The sequence below is a fragment of the Pimephales promelas genome, chromosome 24 (genome assembly GCF_988280905.1).
Source record: "Pimephales promelas chromosome 24, fPimPro1.hap1.1, whole genome shotgun sequence".
Taxonomy (NCBI): Eukaryota; Metazoa; Chordata; class Actinopteri; order Cypriniformes; family Leuciscidae; genus Pimephales; species Pimephales promelas.
In genome coordinates this window covers 5,146,151-5,163,759 of record NC_142792.1, presented here as the reverse complement: position 1 = coordinate 5,163,759, position 17,609 = coordinate 5,146,151, and the positions used below count along the sequence as shown (strand labels likewise).

The 17,609-nt window shown below is 37.2% G+C and overlaps 2 protein-coding genes across 2 annotated transcripts; one reads left to right on the top strand and one right to left on the bottom strand.

Moving 5' to 3' along the window:
• The first annotated feature begins 598 nt into the window (after positions 1-598).
• Positions 599-15,273, top strand: aldh1l2 (aldehyde dehydrogenase 1 family, member L2). The gene is made up of 22 exons (XM_039667691.2): positions 599-818; positions 1,900-2,044; positions 3,338-3,572; positions 3,941-4,106; positions 4,190-4,291; positions 4,382-4,471; positions 4,624-4,758; positions 4,872-4,997; positions 5,078-5,169; positions 6,296-6,563; positions 7,983-8,110; positions 8,267-8,417; positions 8,501-8,571; positions 8,660-8,765; positions 9,921-10,008; positions 10,312-10,405; positions 10,498-10,597; positions 11,306-11,404; positions 11,493-11,658; positions 13,763-13,868; positions 14,071-14,270; positions 14,353-15,273. Exons 1-22 carry the CDS (start codon positions 771-773, stop codon positions 14,406-14,408), a joined length of 2,772 nt encoding a protein of 923 aa, XP_039523625.1. The 5' UTR covers positions 599-770; the 3' UTR covers positions 14,409-15,273.
• Positions 15,274-15,619: 346 nt separating this feature from the next.
• nopchap1 (NOP protein chaperone 1) lies at positions 15,620-17,283 on the bottom strand. Its single transcript, XM_039667852.2, has 4 exons — positions 17,126-17,283; positions 16,741-16,812; positions 16,497-16,630; positions 15,620-16,397 (listed from the first exon to the last, which is right to left on the bottom strand). Exons 1-4 carry the CDS (start codon positions 17,193-17,195, stop codon positions 16,203-16,205), a joined length of 471 nt encoding a protein of 156 aa, XP_039523786.1. The 5' UTR covers positions 17,196-17,283; the 3' UTR covers positions 15,620-16,202.
• Positions 17,284-17,609: the final 326 nt, after the last annotated feature.

The following is a 17,609-nucleotide window of genomic DNA, read 5'->3' as shown; positions in this document are numbered from 1 at the left end:
ATCTTTTTGGCTATTTTGTAATTTGACTAAGTATCAAAGATAAAAGCAACTTTTACTCTGAGTATATGTACTTTTGTAGGCTACCCCAATTTGCTACTCATTACATTTTTGCATGGCACCTATCCTTTTTCAGCTGCAGTTATCAACATGGCATATATCTTGTATATTTTTACCCTTGTTCACCCAAACTTGTCAACAAGGCTACATAAGCTTCATATATGAGATGAGGCCGAAACCAGCATCCAGTGCAAGTAATTTTACTAAACATTATTTTATTTATCCATTATATTTTATTTATACCTTTATGAAGGAAGGCTTGGCTTAATCAATGCCTTGTCTGTAAATCCAGGGTTTTTAATCATTGGAATTGGAGACATTTTCACTGTAATTTAGGCTAACGTTATCTGTACTTTTACTAAAGTATGTTTTTCAGGTACTCTTTACACCTCTGCCTTGAGGTAAAGACCAAACTAGAAAAAAAGTCTATTTAAAAAGAAGCAATTCTTGTAAATTTGGGGTTTGCTTCTAATAACAACTACGCTCAGACGAGTACGCGCATCTGTTTAAAAAGCCGCTTTCTTTGACGTATGGAACGGGAGCGCGCACGCACTGAACTCGCTTGCGCGTCGGGTCAGCCTGGTTCTGCTGCTACAGCCACACACTAACCACATACACCGCAGGTGTGAGTTTACAGTACCGCATGTTCCCAGCCCACCACCCCGGACTTTAATCGTGATCTTTCTTTTAGTGTTTATAGCATTTTTTTTACCATGTTGTGGACGGCGAACACGATCATGAGGAAATTCTCCTCGAGCTCTGTGAGTAACCGTATCTTCTGCATTGTTGGGTTTGCCATAGATTTGAATGAATGAATAAACTCATACGTGGAAATGTGCTGTATTGAAGGTAGACACAAGCATACACCCTTTAACCAAGTTTGTATATGATGGTGACCTCTTAAATAGCATTAAACAGGGGTTACCCATGTAACGTTACAGTGATTGTAAGCATGCTGACAGCTGAAATAACCAAGTGTCTTAGTGCAATGTTGTAGGTTTCATTCTTCGCGATATATGCATACTATATGCATGTTAATTAGATTTAGTATTTAAAACTGTTGAACCGATTGGGGATCCCGTTTTTGCCACGTTGCTTGGTCGGATTACTTCTAGTGGACAGATCCGTGGCGAGTTGCATCAGCAGGGGGTCGAGAATATGAGGGCAGATCATATTACTTATGTCACTATTACTAGAACACTATTCAACTGCAAATCACATGTGCACTGATAGATAAACATATTGCAAGCATGAGTAATAATAACATTTACAAGCAAACAACAAGACCTGTTTGTTTGTAGGCAATGCTTGAGCTGTTTATGTCTCCATTAGATCTTCATTTTTACACCCATTGTGTTGCACAGTTGAAATTACAATTTCAAATTACTTTATTGACATGATTGTTTTGCAAACAACATTGCCAAAGCAGCAGTATATGTACACACAAAGCAAAAAGTGTGATTTAAAAGAAAAAAATACGATTAATAATAGTATAGAATGTAATGGAATAGAAGTAAATAAAATAGACTTTCAGCGAGATATTTGGATCTATTGTGCACTCTTTTTAGTTTATAAAATAATAATAATAATAATAATAATAATAATAATGAAGATTATTTACAGTTTAAAACCATTTGTCCTCCTTTTTATCATCTTGGACATTGCCATTGACCCATAATACACATTTTGTTGTACAGACAGTTTTAGAGAACAAAGGGCCCATATAGGACTGATTATGTTTCATATTTTAATGTTGGTGACACACAGTTTACGTTTAACCATAAAGTTTTGTCTAGTCTCCTTGTTTTTACGTATTAACATTTTTAATATTCTTTCACACAGGCTTACTACCAAAATAAGCTGAAGTTGGCCCTGATTGGCCAGAGCTTGTTTGGACAGGAAGTGTACACAAACCTCCGCAAGCAGGGCCATAAAGTGGTGGGCGTATTCACAGTTCCTGATAAGGACGGCAAGGCGGACCCACTGGGTAAGTGTCAGATGGGTGGGGGTGGGTAGATTGGAGCTCTGAACGTTTTTTGTAACTGTAATGTGTCATGGGGGCTGGGACGCTCCACATGTGTGGAAATGTTGTGGACCTTAATTTTAAGTGCCATAGAAGTTGAAGTGAAAGATGAATCCCTCTAATCAAAATTAAGGCCATCATTGTAGTAATGAACTCTAACAGGAAGTGAGGTTGAACACCAGTGTCCTACTTCAGTCACAACAATGAATTCCTGAGCAGCACATTGGTTCAAAACTGAGTGTTTATGTTTGTGTGAGGCGCAGGGTCAGAGGAGAAGTACATCCCGCATAATGATCGCATTGTTTTGGTGAATATTGGTGTGAAGCCATGTGAGGTGAAAAGTCCACCAGTAATCGGAGCATTTGTGATCTATGTGAGAACAGAGTCTGTATCAAGTGACTCTGTGTGTGTGTGTGTGTGTGTGTAATTTGTTAGTTTTTGCACTTTATATGTTCTATTTGCTTATGCTGTTTAACTGTAGAAAATTGATTATTGTTTGATTACAATTTTTGTCAATGCAAAATATATTTTTTTTTCACAAAATAGGCAAGGAAATGTAAATTTAGGTGGATGAAACCCAGAAACACAATAAACTCCATTTATATATATATTTATTATGATTATTATTGTTGTTATTATTGCTAATGTCTTGGTCTATTATACCATCTCCAATGGTACACATAATTATGTAATATGCTGATTACCATTTTAATAACCATATTCAGATGATGAAAAGTACCCACGTCACTATAACTTTTGAAGTTAAAACATTTTATGACTGATACATTTAAAGATTCAGATATAAAGGACAAGGTCCGTTACTCAAGTATGCATATATATATATATATATATATATATATATATATATATATATATATATATTTATATATATATATATATATATATATATTTATATATATATATATATATATATATATATATATGTTGGTTGCACTTTTCTTTACAGTACGTATAGTTACACTGCAATTACTTAAGAAATGACTGGTTTAGATAACAACATGAATTAAGGATAGGTTCAATATTTGTACCTAGTTATTACCCAGTTGTTGTAATAACTATAAGAAGTGCATTGTATGTATATATGGGAACAGGACTAAAATAAAGTGCTACCTATAGCACTTGCTCTGGGTCTTTGTTCATTGAAGTTTGCTAAAGTCTGAATATGCCAGGTTCGACCTGGTTTTATTTCAGAGAGCTTATATAACCTTTCAGGACCAATCTTTCTCTGACCTTCAGCGGTGGTGGCGGAGAAGGACGGGACACCGGTGTTTAAGTTCCCACGGTGGCGGGTGAAGGGCAAACCCATCCCAGAGGTGGTGGAGGCGTACAAAGCTGTTGGCGCCGAGCTGAACGTCATGCCCTTCTGCTCCCAGTTCATTCCTATGAATGTGATCGACTTCCCCAAACATGGATCCATCATTTACCACCCCTCCATCCTGCCCAGACACAGAGGAGCCTCAGCCATCAACTGGTGAGATGTTACTAAAGTATCACTCTGAGATCTTTATATGGACTTCATATCTTTATACCCTTCAAATTATTTTTTTTATAAAATATTTAAAGTTAGACATCAACCTTCTTAGTAGTATTCCTCAATCTATTTATATATATATATATATATATATATATATATATATATATATATTAAATCTGCTCAAATTGAACCCTTCCAAATTCCAAAAGTAAAAAAATATACTTTATTTTAATCTTTAGTAATTTATATTAAAATTTCAGAAGATCAATCTGTGTTAGATATAGATCCGGGTCACTAAAGACCCAGATATGTAATAATGATTGTCAAAACATTCATGCATTTAAGGGTTGCATTCCTGTATGCAGGACACTAATCGAGGGTGATAAGAAAGCAGGATTTAGTATATTCTGGGCTGATGATGGTTTGGACACCGGCCCCATCCTACTGCAGAAGGAATGTCCCGTAGAGCCCAACGATACAGTGGATACACTTTATAACCGCTTCCTGTTTCCAGAAGGCATCAAGGCCATGGTAACTATCAATGTGACCTGTTTTATACAAGTTAAACATTAGATTTTGAAGCTGAGTTTACTTAAAAAAGTGTGTTCCAACAGGTAGAAGCTGTACAGCTCATTGCAGATGGCAAAGCTCCCAAGATCCCTCAGTCTGAAGAGGGAGCCAGCTATGAAGGAATCCAAAAGAAATCCAATGCTAAGGTGACACACAAAAACAATTATGTAAATCAGGATTTGTAGGGCTCCAAATGTTCAGGAAGTGAACACCAGTTTATCGGTCTCTTTCTCCAGGTGAATATGGCTCAGCCGGCAGAGGCCATCCATAACTGGATCCGTGGTCACGATAAAGTTCCGGGTGCCTGGGTTGTCATTGATGGAAAGGTGCGCTTTCTAAACACATATTTTGTTTAAATGATGCACTTTGAATAATGAATAAAGTGAATCTGAAGTCTCACTGAAGACTAATTCTGATGATCCTACTATAAGATGTTTTTACTGGATAGTAATGAGTGTGTGTGTGTTTTGTTCTGTAGCCGGTAACGCTGTACAGCTCGTCGATGCTGAGCGGGTCGTTGCCTGCCGGTCAGCCAATAGAGGTGGAGGGGGCGTCTCAGCCTGGGCTCATTACCAAATCTGGGATTGTTCTTTTCGGGTCTGATGGGAAAGCGGTTCGTTTTTATTGTTTTATTAACTTAGCTTCTAAGCTTTTAATGCATTATATCTGTGCTACAAATTCATCATGAAGATTATGAATAGCTTTAATATAATATCAACTGTGCAGCTCCAGGTGAAGAACCTGCAGTTTGAGGATGGAAAGATGATTCCTGCATCCAAATACTTCTCATCAGAGGAGACCGCCAGTTTGGATCTCACAGACGATGAGAAGAAAATGGCAGAGGAGATCAGGGTATGTGTGTGCCTCAAAATGCATTTTAGATATATATTTGAGCAATGATGCCATTTGTCTTTTGTTTCATACTTGTCTAGGCGATATGGAAGGGTATTCTGAGTAACGTTCCAGGTATTGATGAAACAACCGATTTCTTTAAGTCTGGAGCTGCTTCTATGGATGTAGTCAGGTGGGTCTGACCTTCATTTATCTTATTTACGTATTATTGATTTTTATTAATCTTATATTATTTATGAATATTTTCAATTAGCCTAAATGTTTTTATTTACATGCAAGCATTACTTTTCTATCTATAATTTATATTGAATTTCAGCTTTATTTCAATGACCATTTATTTCAATTACCATTTTTAAAAATAGTTTTAGTTTACAGTAACAACACTGAAACTAAGTGGCAAAAACTTCAAACCTGTTGTGATATTAACGCGACAACCATTATCACATTAAAGGAGTAGTTCACTTTACAAAAAACTTTTGCTGATAATTTACTCACCCCCATGTCATCCAAGATGTCCATGTCTTTCTTTCTTCAGTCGATAAGAAATTAAGTTTTTTGATGAAATCATTCCAGGATTTTTCTCCATATAATGGACTTCAATGGGAACCAAACGGTTCAATGTCCAAAAGACAGTTTCAGTGCAAACAGTAAACTGTTCAAAGGGCTTTAAACGATTCCAGACGATGAATAAGGGTCTTATCAAGTGAAACAATCCCTCATTTAAAAAAAAAAAAAACAAAGTTTAAGTTTTATAAGCTCAAATGCTCGCCTTGCTCTGTTCTGTGATGCACATTCGTGACTCTCCTGTTCGAATTCGTTTATCAAAATGAACATGTCATTTGGTTCATTCAACGAACGAAATGAACGAATTGACTCGGGAAAAGATTCGTTCATTTTGAAGAACGAGTTTGAACAGGAGAGTCACGAACTAGAGTTTAAAGCCCTTTGAACAGTTTGCACTGAAACTGTCTTTTGGACCTTGAACCGTTTGGTTCCCAATGAAGTCCATTATATGGAGAAAAATCCCAGAACCTTCATTTCTTAATTTTTTTCCAAAAGTGAACTACTCCTTTTAACATCATTTACCACATATACACATCAATGTTCAGTCAGTGCTCAGCACTGAAACTAAAATATTTCAAACTCATTTCACATGTAAAAAGGTTAGCCAGTCATAGCAGAGGTCATTTACATATAACAGTGTGTTTAATTGTTAGGAGGCAGTAACTATTTTTGTATAAGGAGACCTCGATGAACATTCCGAGTTGAGTGTGTGTTATTGTGATTGTTTGATTTAGGTTGGTGGAGGAGGTGAAGCAGAAATGCGGAGGAGTGCAGCTTCAGAATGAGGACGTCTACATGGCCACCACCTTCCAGAGTTTCATCCAGATGTTCGTCCGACGCCTGCGTGGAGAAGACCAGGAGGAGGAGCTGGTCATCGATTATGCAACAAAAGATGTCAATAACATGACTGTGAAAATGCCCTATCAGTGTTTCATCAATGGCAATTTTGAAAACGCAGAAGATGGAAAGACATACAACACGGTGAACCCCACGGACGGCTCGGTGAGTTCAGTCGCCTCAAACACACCACACCCCTATTACTCTAATGCAGTGTTTCCCAACCCTGTTCCTGGCGGCACACCAAGTCCGTTTCTCAATATGCCTTCTTGTCTGTACTTGTGTTCTTGTGGACTTGTAAAACGCCATCAGTCGCGGCCCAAGTACTGTCCCAATACACAAGTTTGCATTTAGGCAAGAACGGTTAAAAATCCCGCATGTGTTCTTGACACTCCCATTTTACCGAGGATGCATCGGTTGGTAACTTGTGTGAACTTGACGGCAGAAATATCCCGGCATTCGCGGAAGGAGCGGGAGCCAGGTCAAAAGTTACCTGAATATTACCGAATATTACCAGCGTTTTTTCCCGCCGTTGGCTATAGCGGTGTACACAAACAAACAACAGAAGCAGAATTAAAATGAGACATGTGTTACTTTATTGTTATGAATATACATTACATTGTAGTGTATGCAGAGTAATGCCTTAGGCTTGGGCGATAAAGCCTGGCTGTATAATAATTCTCGTTATGTTTGGGCACTGCAGACGGCGTCTGTGCGGGGGTACTATTGCGCAATACCAGCAAGAACACATCGTCTCAAACTGTCTGCAGCGTTCCGTGTGCTCGTCACCTCGTGAGTTCGTTCTTCCAAGAACAACTAGCAAGAGCTTTCTTCCCAAGAACGCAAGTCTGTTCGTTGCATTCTTGGTTTTGAGAAACGGCTTTTGTCTCCCTTATCAAACACACCTGATTCAACTCGATGAGCTATAATGATAATGAGCTGATGAGTTGATTGGGGAGACAAATGTTTGATTAGGGAGACAAATGCTGCGTCCCAATTCGCTTACTTATACTACGCCCTAAAAGTATGTACTCTTTTTGTGAGGAAAAAGTACATTTGAGTGTGTAGCAAAAGAGTAGGCAGTCTTTGGGACATACTAACGTCATCTTTAACGGACAAATGCAATATAATGTGGACAACATTGAATAAATTCATTTTCGTCAGGTTAGATACTGATAATTAATCACTCAAAGCTCTTTATCTAAACCTCTCTACACAACCGCGGGGACTCGCGCGTCCTCCGTATCGACTACGTGTCTGTAGTTTTTTAACACTTTTCACTCGTGTTTGTAGTTCTAACCGAATCCTCGTCCGACGCGCAATGGTTTGTGGGCAATATCAGCCGTTAGAGTGTGCATCGATCTACACTTCGGATTCTGACCGGAAAAAGTAGACCATCCGGGTATCTTTGAAACACTAATTTCAACATACTACGATTTGGGACGTACTAATTCTATTTTCGAATACTATTTAGGACGGATAGTATGCGAATTGGGACGCAGGGAGTGAATACGAGCAGTGTTGGTGTGCCGCCAGGAACAGGGTTGGGAAACACTGCTCTAATGGTGCGTTGTGTTTTTTCAGGTGATCTGCAAGGTGTCATATGCGTCAGTGGCAGATGTGGACAGAGCGGTTAGTGCAGCCAAAGAGGCCTTTTATAACGGACCCTGGGGTAAAATGAACCCCCGTGACCGCGGCCGGCTACTCTACCGGTAGGATGGAGAGAGTTTGTTTAGACTTTTGTTGACATATGAATGAAAAGCCAAACACATTTTCTAAGTCTAACTGTAACCCATCATTTGATCAAGAATTGATTTCACAGAGAACTTTCTGTTGGGCAGTATTCATACTTTGTCTTTTGTGTGCAGTGTGGCTGACCTGATGGAGGAACACCAGGAGGAGTTGGCCACTATTGAAGCGATTGACTCGGGTGCCGTTTATACCCTGGCCTTGAAAACACACGTTGGCATGTCCATTCAGACCTTCAGATACTTTGCTGGCTGGTGTGACAAGATCCAGGTCTGTGTGTTCACTGTGCAGGCCTTCGATGTATACATTTAATAGTTTCCTGTCATTGACGCATCATATCCTGTTCCTCACAGGGCTCAACGATACCCATCAATCAGGCCAGACCCAATCGCAACCTCACATTTACAAAGAAAGAGCCTCTGGGGTTAGTCAGTGAGTGTTAACGTGTGTGTGTGTGTTTATGTGAATTTGATGATCATAAATATGTGACACGGTGTTTGTGTGTGTCTCAGTGTGTGTGCCATAGTGATTCCCTGGAACTACCCACTTATGATGTTGGCGTGGAAGAGTGCAGCCTGTCTGGCGGCGGGAAACACACTTGTCTTAAAACCTGCTCAGGTAAAACTTGCAAACACACATATACAAAAATATTAATAGTTCAGATTTTATCTATCATTCTATTTTATCTATCATTCTAATATGTTAATTTGTTGCTCAAGAAACATTTATTATTATTATTATTATTAACAGTTGTGCTGATATATATATATATATATATATATGTGTGTGTGTGTGTGTGTTTAATTTAATTGTTAAATTACTTAATTGTATTATATATTTACTTATACTATATGTATATATATTAGTGCTGTCAAATGATTAATCGCAATTAATCGCATCCAAAATCAAAGTTTGTGTTTACATAATATATGTGGGTGCACTGTGTATTATTATTTTATATATATAAATACACACACATGCTTGTATACATTTAAGAAATATTTTGATGTATATAGATTTATATATAAATTTATATTATATATAAATATAACTATTTTATATAAATAATATTTTTTTTCTTAAATATACATGCATTTGTGTGTATTTATAAATATATACAAAATAATTATACACAGTGGACCCACATATATTTTGTAAACACAAACTTTTATTTTGGATATATATATATATATCACACACATAAGTAATTTAACAATTAAATGTATTAAAATAATAAAAATCTACAATCTAAAAAATTAGAATAATTAGTTTTTTCTCTGAAAACTACAAAAACTGACAAACTAGATGATATTTTCTTGATTGTTCCAGTTAACTGCACTAAAGTCTGCTGTGTATACAGTATATATAAATTGAAATATACAAAAATTGTAAGAACACACACACACACACACACACACACACACACACACACACACACACACACACACACACACACATATATATATGAAGAGTTCAGATGCAAAAGCCTCTAAATGCCATTTGAAATTTTCTTCTTTAATGATGATTTTTTATCAAACTTGTATATTTAAGTTCAGTAATTTCACTTAAATAACAATTAATAGGTAATTATAATTGCCATTTAAGTGAAATTACTGAACTTAAATATACAAGTTTGATAAAAAATTATCATTAAAGAAGAAAATTTCAAATGGCATTTAGAGGCTTTTGCATCTGAACTCTTCATATATATATATAGTATAATATATTTTACTGAATACAAACTAGATGGATATATTCTTTTGATTTTTCCAGGTAACCCCGCTAACTGCTCTGAAGTTTGCTGAGTTGACAGTCAAAGCTGGAATTCCGAAAGGAGTTATCAACATTGTTCCAGGATCAGGTGAATACATTAAGGGATATTCCAGGTTTAATACAAGTTAACCTTTGTGAACAGCATCTTCTGTGGCCTGTTGCTAAACACCACAGAAAATAAGTGCATCTTCCGAATTAATTTTGTTTCTCCCAAAAATCTAATTTACAATAGAAACCTACAAGACAAGACATTCTAGAAGGGTTTAAAAGCAAAAAGTGTTTGTTATTTTCCACCATTATATTCCATACAAAAATGTGTTATGTGAGCTGTGAAGATGTAGAAGTGATTCGGAAGTGTTAAGTAATGACTGACATTTCTGTCATCTCTTAGGTGGTCTGGTCGGGCAGAGGATGTCCGATCATCCTGATATCCGTAAGCTCGGTTTCACAGGCTCTACTCCAATTGGCAAACAGATCATGAAAAGGTGAGTCCCATTTGTGTGAGTAACCTATTATTGCTCAAATAAGTCATGTGAATCGTTAAAACTTAAATACGATGATGTCCATCCTGTTGCAGCTGTGCGGTCAGCAATTTGAAGAAGGTGTCTCTGGAGCTGGGTGGTAAATCTCCCCTCATCATCTTCAGTGACTGCGATATGGACAAAGCCGTGAGAATGGTGAGAAAAGACAGCCAGTGCCTGAAAATACAGAAGTCAAAGTCTGCTAAAGGGCTATTAAATGTAACAAATCATCTACAATCATGGATCATCTTTTATTGGAAAATTAAACAACTTTTTTTTTTTGCAACTTTGAACTTAGAAGATAATGATCAAACTACATTTTATAAAAATCACCTGTCAAGTTCATTAAATATAATCAGTATCTGAGAGTCAAAACACAGGGATCTCTCATCAGTTCATCTATGGACAAAATTGGTGAAGTGATTGATGCCCGTATGTTTTCAGTTCTAATATTTCAACCAAGTCTTTAAAAGACGTGATAACACGCGTGAGGGGTGAACTATGTTTGTTTTTTGGGTAATTATAAAACGTGCTGGAGATGATCAAAGCAATGCTTTTTGAGACTGACATGTTTGGCTTGACAAAAATTATGCATTCAGCTGACGCAAATTCATTGACTCTTGAAAAATAAAGTATATTTTTTACCAGGAAATGAGTGGTTTTGATGCACAAAGTTGTTGTGATTGTATCTTATAACAAAAGTATTTTATTTAAACCCATGAAAATGCAAATCCTCTTGTAAACAATAGTGAAAAATCACTTTTTACAACCGTTGTTTCATTATTACCCCGTAGCAGGTTTTGACTCGTATACAAATGCCAGATCTCCTCTTGAACTCACTGCATGTTCGTATGTACATTGCAGGGCATGAGTTCTGTTTACTTCAACAAAGGAGAGAACTGTATCGCTGCGGGCCGGCTGTTTGTTGAGGAGTCCATCCATGACGAGTACATCAGGAGAGTGGTACGTGTTCCCTCATGCATGGATTGCATCTTAAAGCATGCGAGCTGCTACTAGATGAGGACATACTAATGTGTGTTTGTGTGTTCAGGTCGAGGAAATCAAGAAGATGAAGATCGGAGATCCTTTGGACCGCTCCACAGATCACGGACCTCAGAACCACAAGGCTCACCTGGACAAGCTGGTGGAGTACTGCGAGATCGGCGTGAAGGAGGGAGCCACACTCGTCTGCGGTGGGAGACAGGTGGACAGACCAGGTGAGACCCCATCTAACCAGACACCCATGCTTTAAAAGGGTTTGTCAACAGAAATGTGTTCTGTAAATATTTTTTTCGGGCATAAATCTGGCAACTTGGGTCATGTACAAGCATTATTCCCAGTTTTATGGTAGTATCATTTATATACTATTATTTTGTTTATTACAGTTTTTCTCGATTGCTTAAACGCATTTCTTGAAACTATGCCTCTTATTCTCAAAACAGTAAACACAAATCCATAACGTCTCACCCAGTTTCCCAAACAACCTATTTTCAGGTCAAAATGAAACTCTACATTCAAAACCATTCACTCTTGCTGAAAAAACAAACTTTGCCCTCAGACAGGACACACAAGCCCTCAAAATAACACACACTACAACATAGTCTAACACACTGGTCCAATAAATTCAAAACAACATTTCCAAAACTGGTAAGTTATGTTACTTGTGGTTCCCCTCCTCACAAACTTTTTCACATGACAAAAGACACAACCAATGGATACATTGGCGCATTTTTATTCATTCATGTACTACACAGTACCACAAAAAAAAAAAAAAAAAAAGATTATTCCACCTCAGCCTCCTGCCTTTGGTCTGGGTCAAGCCAATCACATCCACATCACAGGCTATATTAGCCCTAGCCCGGCAGCAGAGGTAAAATTCTTTTGCCTGACTCACCCCTGTTTTCCTGTTTTTCTCCCTGAAATTTCTGATGATGGAGGCGAAGGTGAAGTGACTCAAATTAGGCTGTACTCGTTGTCCAGCCTCCCTCATAGTCATGCCATGGACAAGGACATGATCAACTCAAGTGGCTCTAATTTCATCTGAGACTGCTTTTCTCCTCCTGCTTCACCACCATCTCTTCTACCTCATCCTTCACCACGTCCCCCTCTTCCTCCTCCTCTCCCTCCTTCACCATGTCCTCTTCCTCCTCCTCTCCCTCCTTCACGATGTCCTCTTCCTCCTCCTTCACCACGTCCTCCTCTTCCTCTTCTTCCTCCTCCTTCACCACGTCCTCCTCTTCTTCCTCCTCCTTCACCATATCCTCTTCCTCCTCCTTCATCGCATCCTCCTCTTCCTCCTCCTTCACCATATCCTCTTTATGGTGATTCTCTTTAAAGAGGATTCACCATATCCTCTTCCTCCTCCTTCACCATATCCTCTTCCGCTCCCTCCACGTCCTCTTCCTTTATTTCTTTGTGGATCCATTGTTCCAAAACTCAGATGAACTGACTCTGGCACTTTTAGGCACCTTGAAAGTTCTGATTGATGTGTGTTAAATTGTGACTCTCAGTGTTTTCATCTGGGTAATTGTGTGCTAAGTGAGCTGAAACTATGCTGACTTGAGTGAACAATATTGAATGCTAGTGCTTTCTAAATGACCACATGGTCTAGGCAATGAGAAATTAAGGGATTTGTGTGTAGAGTTTTGCAGTGATTGTTCAACAATTCTGATTCATGTGTCAAAACAGGGAATAGTGTTTATAGTTTAGGGAAATGGGTGTGCTTTTTGATAAATGGCATTATGGTTTTGAAATTTTAGTTCAAAAGCCTGGTTATAGTGTTTAAGCAATTGAGAAAAACTGTAATATTTTGAATTAGATTTTATTGGTAGATTTGAAGGTGAATTAATGTTGTTATTTTCTTTTGTAACTAGTAATTTTCTTCAATACTTTAACTTACACTCATAAAAAAATTAGGGCTGTCAAACGATTAATCGCATCCAAAATAAAAGTTTGTGTTTCCATAATATATGTGGGTGCTCTGTGTATAATTATTTTGTATATATATATAAATACACACACATGCATGTATATTTTAAAAAAATTGTTTTATTTATATATAAAATATTTATATATAATATAAATTATATATAAATGTATATACAGTATATGTATACATGAAAACATTTCTTAAATATATACAATCATGTGTGTGTATATATAATAATTATACACAGTGCACCCACATATATTATGTAAACACAAACTTTATTTTGGATGCGATTAATCACGATTAATCGTTTGACAGCACTAAAAAAAAACATAATAATAATAATAATACTGATTATTCCATTTCTAATATAGAGCTATTTCTGCTTACAGGTTTTTTTATGGAGCCCACAGTCTTCACAGACGTAGAGGACCACATGTTCATCGCCAAAGAGGAATCATTTGGCCCTGTTATGGTGGTATCCAAATTCAAAGATGGGTAAGCTGCACTTTTCTCTCTATAGTAAGGCTTTTTATGGCTATCTGACCTGCAAAATGATCTAAATCCAAGTCAGAAGCTCATTATGACAACATTTGAGCAAGATATCAGCATTCTTTAGGCACATATATTATACTGTGTGCCAGATATTATCATTAAGGAAGAGTGTATCCCTGCTAATACCGTTGTTTTACTCCATCAGGGATGTAGATGGAGTTCTGAGCAGAGCAAATGACACCGAGTTTGGTCTGGCCTCTGGAGTCTTCACGCGTGACATCAACAAGGCCATGTACGTGAGCGAGAGACTGGAGGCAGGAACCGTGTTCGTCAACACATACAACAAGACTGACGTGGCGGCTCCCTTTGGAGGCTTCAAACAGTCCGGGTTTGGGAAAGACCTTGGTAAGAGTCAACAAAACACACTGTATTATTAGTCTGTCTCTATAAAGTGATGAACATGAGGACCATATGCATGTGTATGCAGGTGAGGAAGCCCTGCACGAGTACCTGCGGACTAAAGCTGTGACGGTTGAGTATTGAAGGGAACCCGGTACGGGAAAGACTGCATGGCCCGTGACTGCAGCCCGAAGTGGCCGAGCTGTTTCGCTTTGGCTTGAAGCAGGTTTGATAGGAAATCCAGAGCATATCCTGCCATGACTACACTGATGTGCCTACATTTTATATCACTCTTTTTTTCTGGGAATGTTTGGAGCGGGACAAATGCTGGCTTGCAAGTCTACACGGGTGAACAACATTTTTAAAAATGGGGAAAAACAAGACAAAAGACCTCCAAGTGGACCCAAGGACACAGAATTATTTTTATCTAGTAGATATTGAGGTGTCATTCTGACTGAGGTCAAGTGAATGATCAAATTAAGTTATTTTCAGGAAGTAACCACAATAGTATTATGACTTTCATAACCATGTTGCCACTGCCACACTGAACGTGAAACTGCTGCACGATGCTGTTTTGCCACAGAAATAGAAACCAGAAATAGTAACCACAAAATGTCCTGTCGCTCGTCACATCACAACTGCTCATTTACACTACCGTTCAAATGTTTGGGATTTTAAGTTTCTGAAAGAAGTCTCTAATGCTCACCAAGGCTGAATTTGTTTGATCAAAAACACAATAATATTAAATCTATTTGAATATTTGTTAAAATGTAATTTATTGCTGTGATATTCAGCATCATTATTATAGTCTTCAGTGTTACATAATCTTTCAGAAATCATTCTAATATACTGATTTCATGCTCAAGAAACATTTATTTGCCATGCTGACAAATCTGTAATGAATAGAAATGTCAAAGGAACAGCATTTATTTGGAAAGTAAGTCTTTTGTAACATAAGTTGTCAATAATGTAATGCATCCTTGCTAAATAAAGTATTTATTTCTATTAACTCATTTGTTTACTGACCCCAAACATTTAAACGTGGATGAAGCATCACGTTTTTTTTTGTTTTTTTTTATTCGGGCAGTTGCAAACACTCACACGACCTTAGTTTTATATATAGTCTAATATTTAAAAGCCATGTCGCATCACTGCCACTTTGATATCTGTACCATATTTGTACAATTTAAGGGTTTTAATACGTGTAGCATTTTCACATAATCACTCATTTTTATTAGCACAACTGTATATATTTTATTAGAGGATTTGACAAGTCTTATTTTATATATTTAATTATGCATTCCAGACAGCTGCAAGATAATTGGGTATGTTGAAAGGGAATAACAAACTTGCTGTTATCTTTGCGAGGAAGTTATTTATTTGTACAAAAAAATATAAGACATGCTTTATGTAGTAACTTATACTCTTGAATTCAGTACAATGGGAATTATTTACATAATATCTGTTGCCAAGTGTTCGCCGATGATGCTTTTGTTACACACAATGACATGCATTGTGTATAAGCTGTCAATCACACAGGATGTGTCATATTGTCAAACACACACAACGGTATTTTAACTTTACATCAACTACAAACTATATTAAAGGAGCGTTGGGAAACTCTGTTTCAAATAAAGAGTGGAAATAGCAAAACTTTGTTTTTGGTTTTTAGAATATTTTGAATGAAACAGAACTTTTACTTTGTATATAGGTAATGCATAATTTTTTTCAAGTATATTCAATTGAGACTGAGTCCCTCCCCTTGATAAAACATCTCCAAAATTGTAATTGAAATGAAATGTTCCTCATGAGTCCGTCAGCTCAACAGGACATAAAATCACTGGTCTGTGCTCATCCCAAACAAACACAGACTTGATGTGGTCATGCATTTAATCCATAGGCACAGAAATGTCTCCCAGAGTTCCAGTATGTGCTCTCTCACTTGCCCTCTTTCTCCAACACCTCTATGTTGGCCTTTTTCTTTCTGTCTCCTGGAAGTTTCAGTGTCTTTGCAGTGACAGTTTGCAGCTCTTCCTCTGAGCTGTCTTCCTCAGATGATGATGAAGACGATGATGATGATGACGATGACTCTTCGCTGCTGTCTGATTCGTCAAGCTCAACCAGAGCCACATCCTGCAGGGTAAACACACCCAGTTATTATGGAGGAAATTAAATATTGTTACATTTGGACAATTAATGATGAACTACTGCTGGTAGTGTGACCAGACGCACCATCTCAATGACTTTCTCTGCATTCTCCACACACTCGATGTCAAAGAAACCGGCGGGAGCCTCGTCCATCTGATGTCTTAGGGACTCATTGGCCTGGGCCATTTGGGGAAGGAAACTCTGCACTTTATCCAAGACTAATGCACAGAAACACAATAAATATATGCAAGAGAATAAAGGAGTTATGCATTATAAATAACAATCCAAATGTATAACCTGCAAATACAATTGAAGACATTGAACTTACCACCACTTCTAGAGACCCTTTCTGTCTGGAGCGAAGCACTTTTAGAGCTCAACAGCAGTTTCTCGTGGATTCCTGGAGACAACAAAGTTAGTAACTATATAATGTGCATCTATTTCTATATACGTTTACATTACATGTATACACAATCACAAACATACTTGTTTAGATGAATGCAACTGTTTTAAAAGTTTCATTCCTCAAGATTTAAAATAGTCACAGTAACATGGAAGAATCACCCATAATTTATAGCAGACATTTAATAACTGTTTATCTAATCACAAATGCTAATCGGATCACATCTGAACTGAGTTTCTGGATTCATCTGATCGGCAGAAAAGATTCTCAAGGTATTTTAAATATTTTTTTTTTTCAAAGAATGCCTCACCTTTTCCGTTGCCACAGGTCAACAAGTCTCTAGAAGAGGTTTTCTTGATACAGTTTAGTGTTTGAGCCATGGCTTGCTCCTCACATGTACAAATGCAGTCCTATCCACATGCGTAGGTATTTACCATAGAGGTATTTACACAACATAACTTCCGCGTTGAAGGGTCGAGGCACTGTTGGCGCCCTCTGGAGTTTCGGATGTACGTTAAAAGACAGGACTGTGGAAGTTAAGTTACTAAAATAAAATAATTGTAAACATTTTAGTGTTGAACCTCAAATAATATTACGTATTTGAGTTTCAACACTTAAGTGTTTACATACAATAAAATAGCATATTCAAGTATTGCAACTAAGTTAATAAAATAAAATAATTGTAGAAATTGCTGGTATGTTTTGTCTGTTTATGTATTTATCTATATATACACATACAGGTTATCTTAATTAAGTTAAATTAATAAATAAAATAATTTTATAAATTGCTGGGA

Bases quoted from the DNA above. Each gene is read 5' to 3' on its own strand.
- aldh1l2 (XM_039667691.2), top strand. From the start codon at position 771: ATGTTGTGGACGGCGAACACGATCATGAGGAAATTCTCCTCGAGCTCT. The intron at 8,418-8,500 runs GTCTGTGTGTTC...TGTTCCTCACAG, and splicing joins GCTGGTGTGACAAGATCCAG to GGCTCAACGATACCCATCAA. The intron at 8,766-9,920 runs GTAAAACTTGCA...TGATTTTTCCAG, and splicing joins TTGTCTTAAAACCTGCTCAG to GTAACCCCGCTAACTGCTCT.
- nopchap1 (XM_039667852.2), bottom strand. From the start codon at position 17,195: ATGGCTCAAACACTAAACTGTATCAAGAAAACCTCTTCTAGAGACTTG. The intron at 16,813-17,125 runs GTGAGGCATTCT...TGTTGTCTCCAG, and splicing joins GACCTGTGGCAACGGAAAAG to GAATCCACGAGAAACTGCTG. The intron at 16,631-16,740 runs GTAAGTTCAATG...TCTGTGCATTAG, and splicing joins AAGGGTCTCTAGAAGTGGTG to TCTTGGATAAAGTGCAGAGT.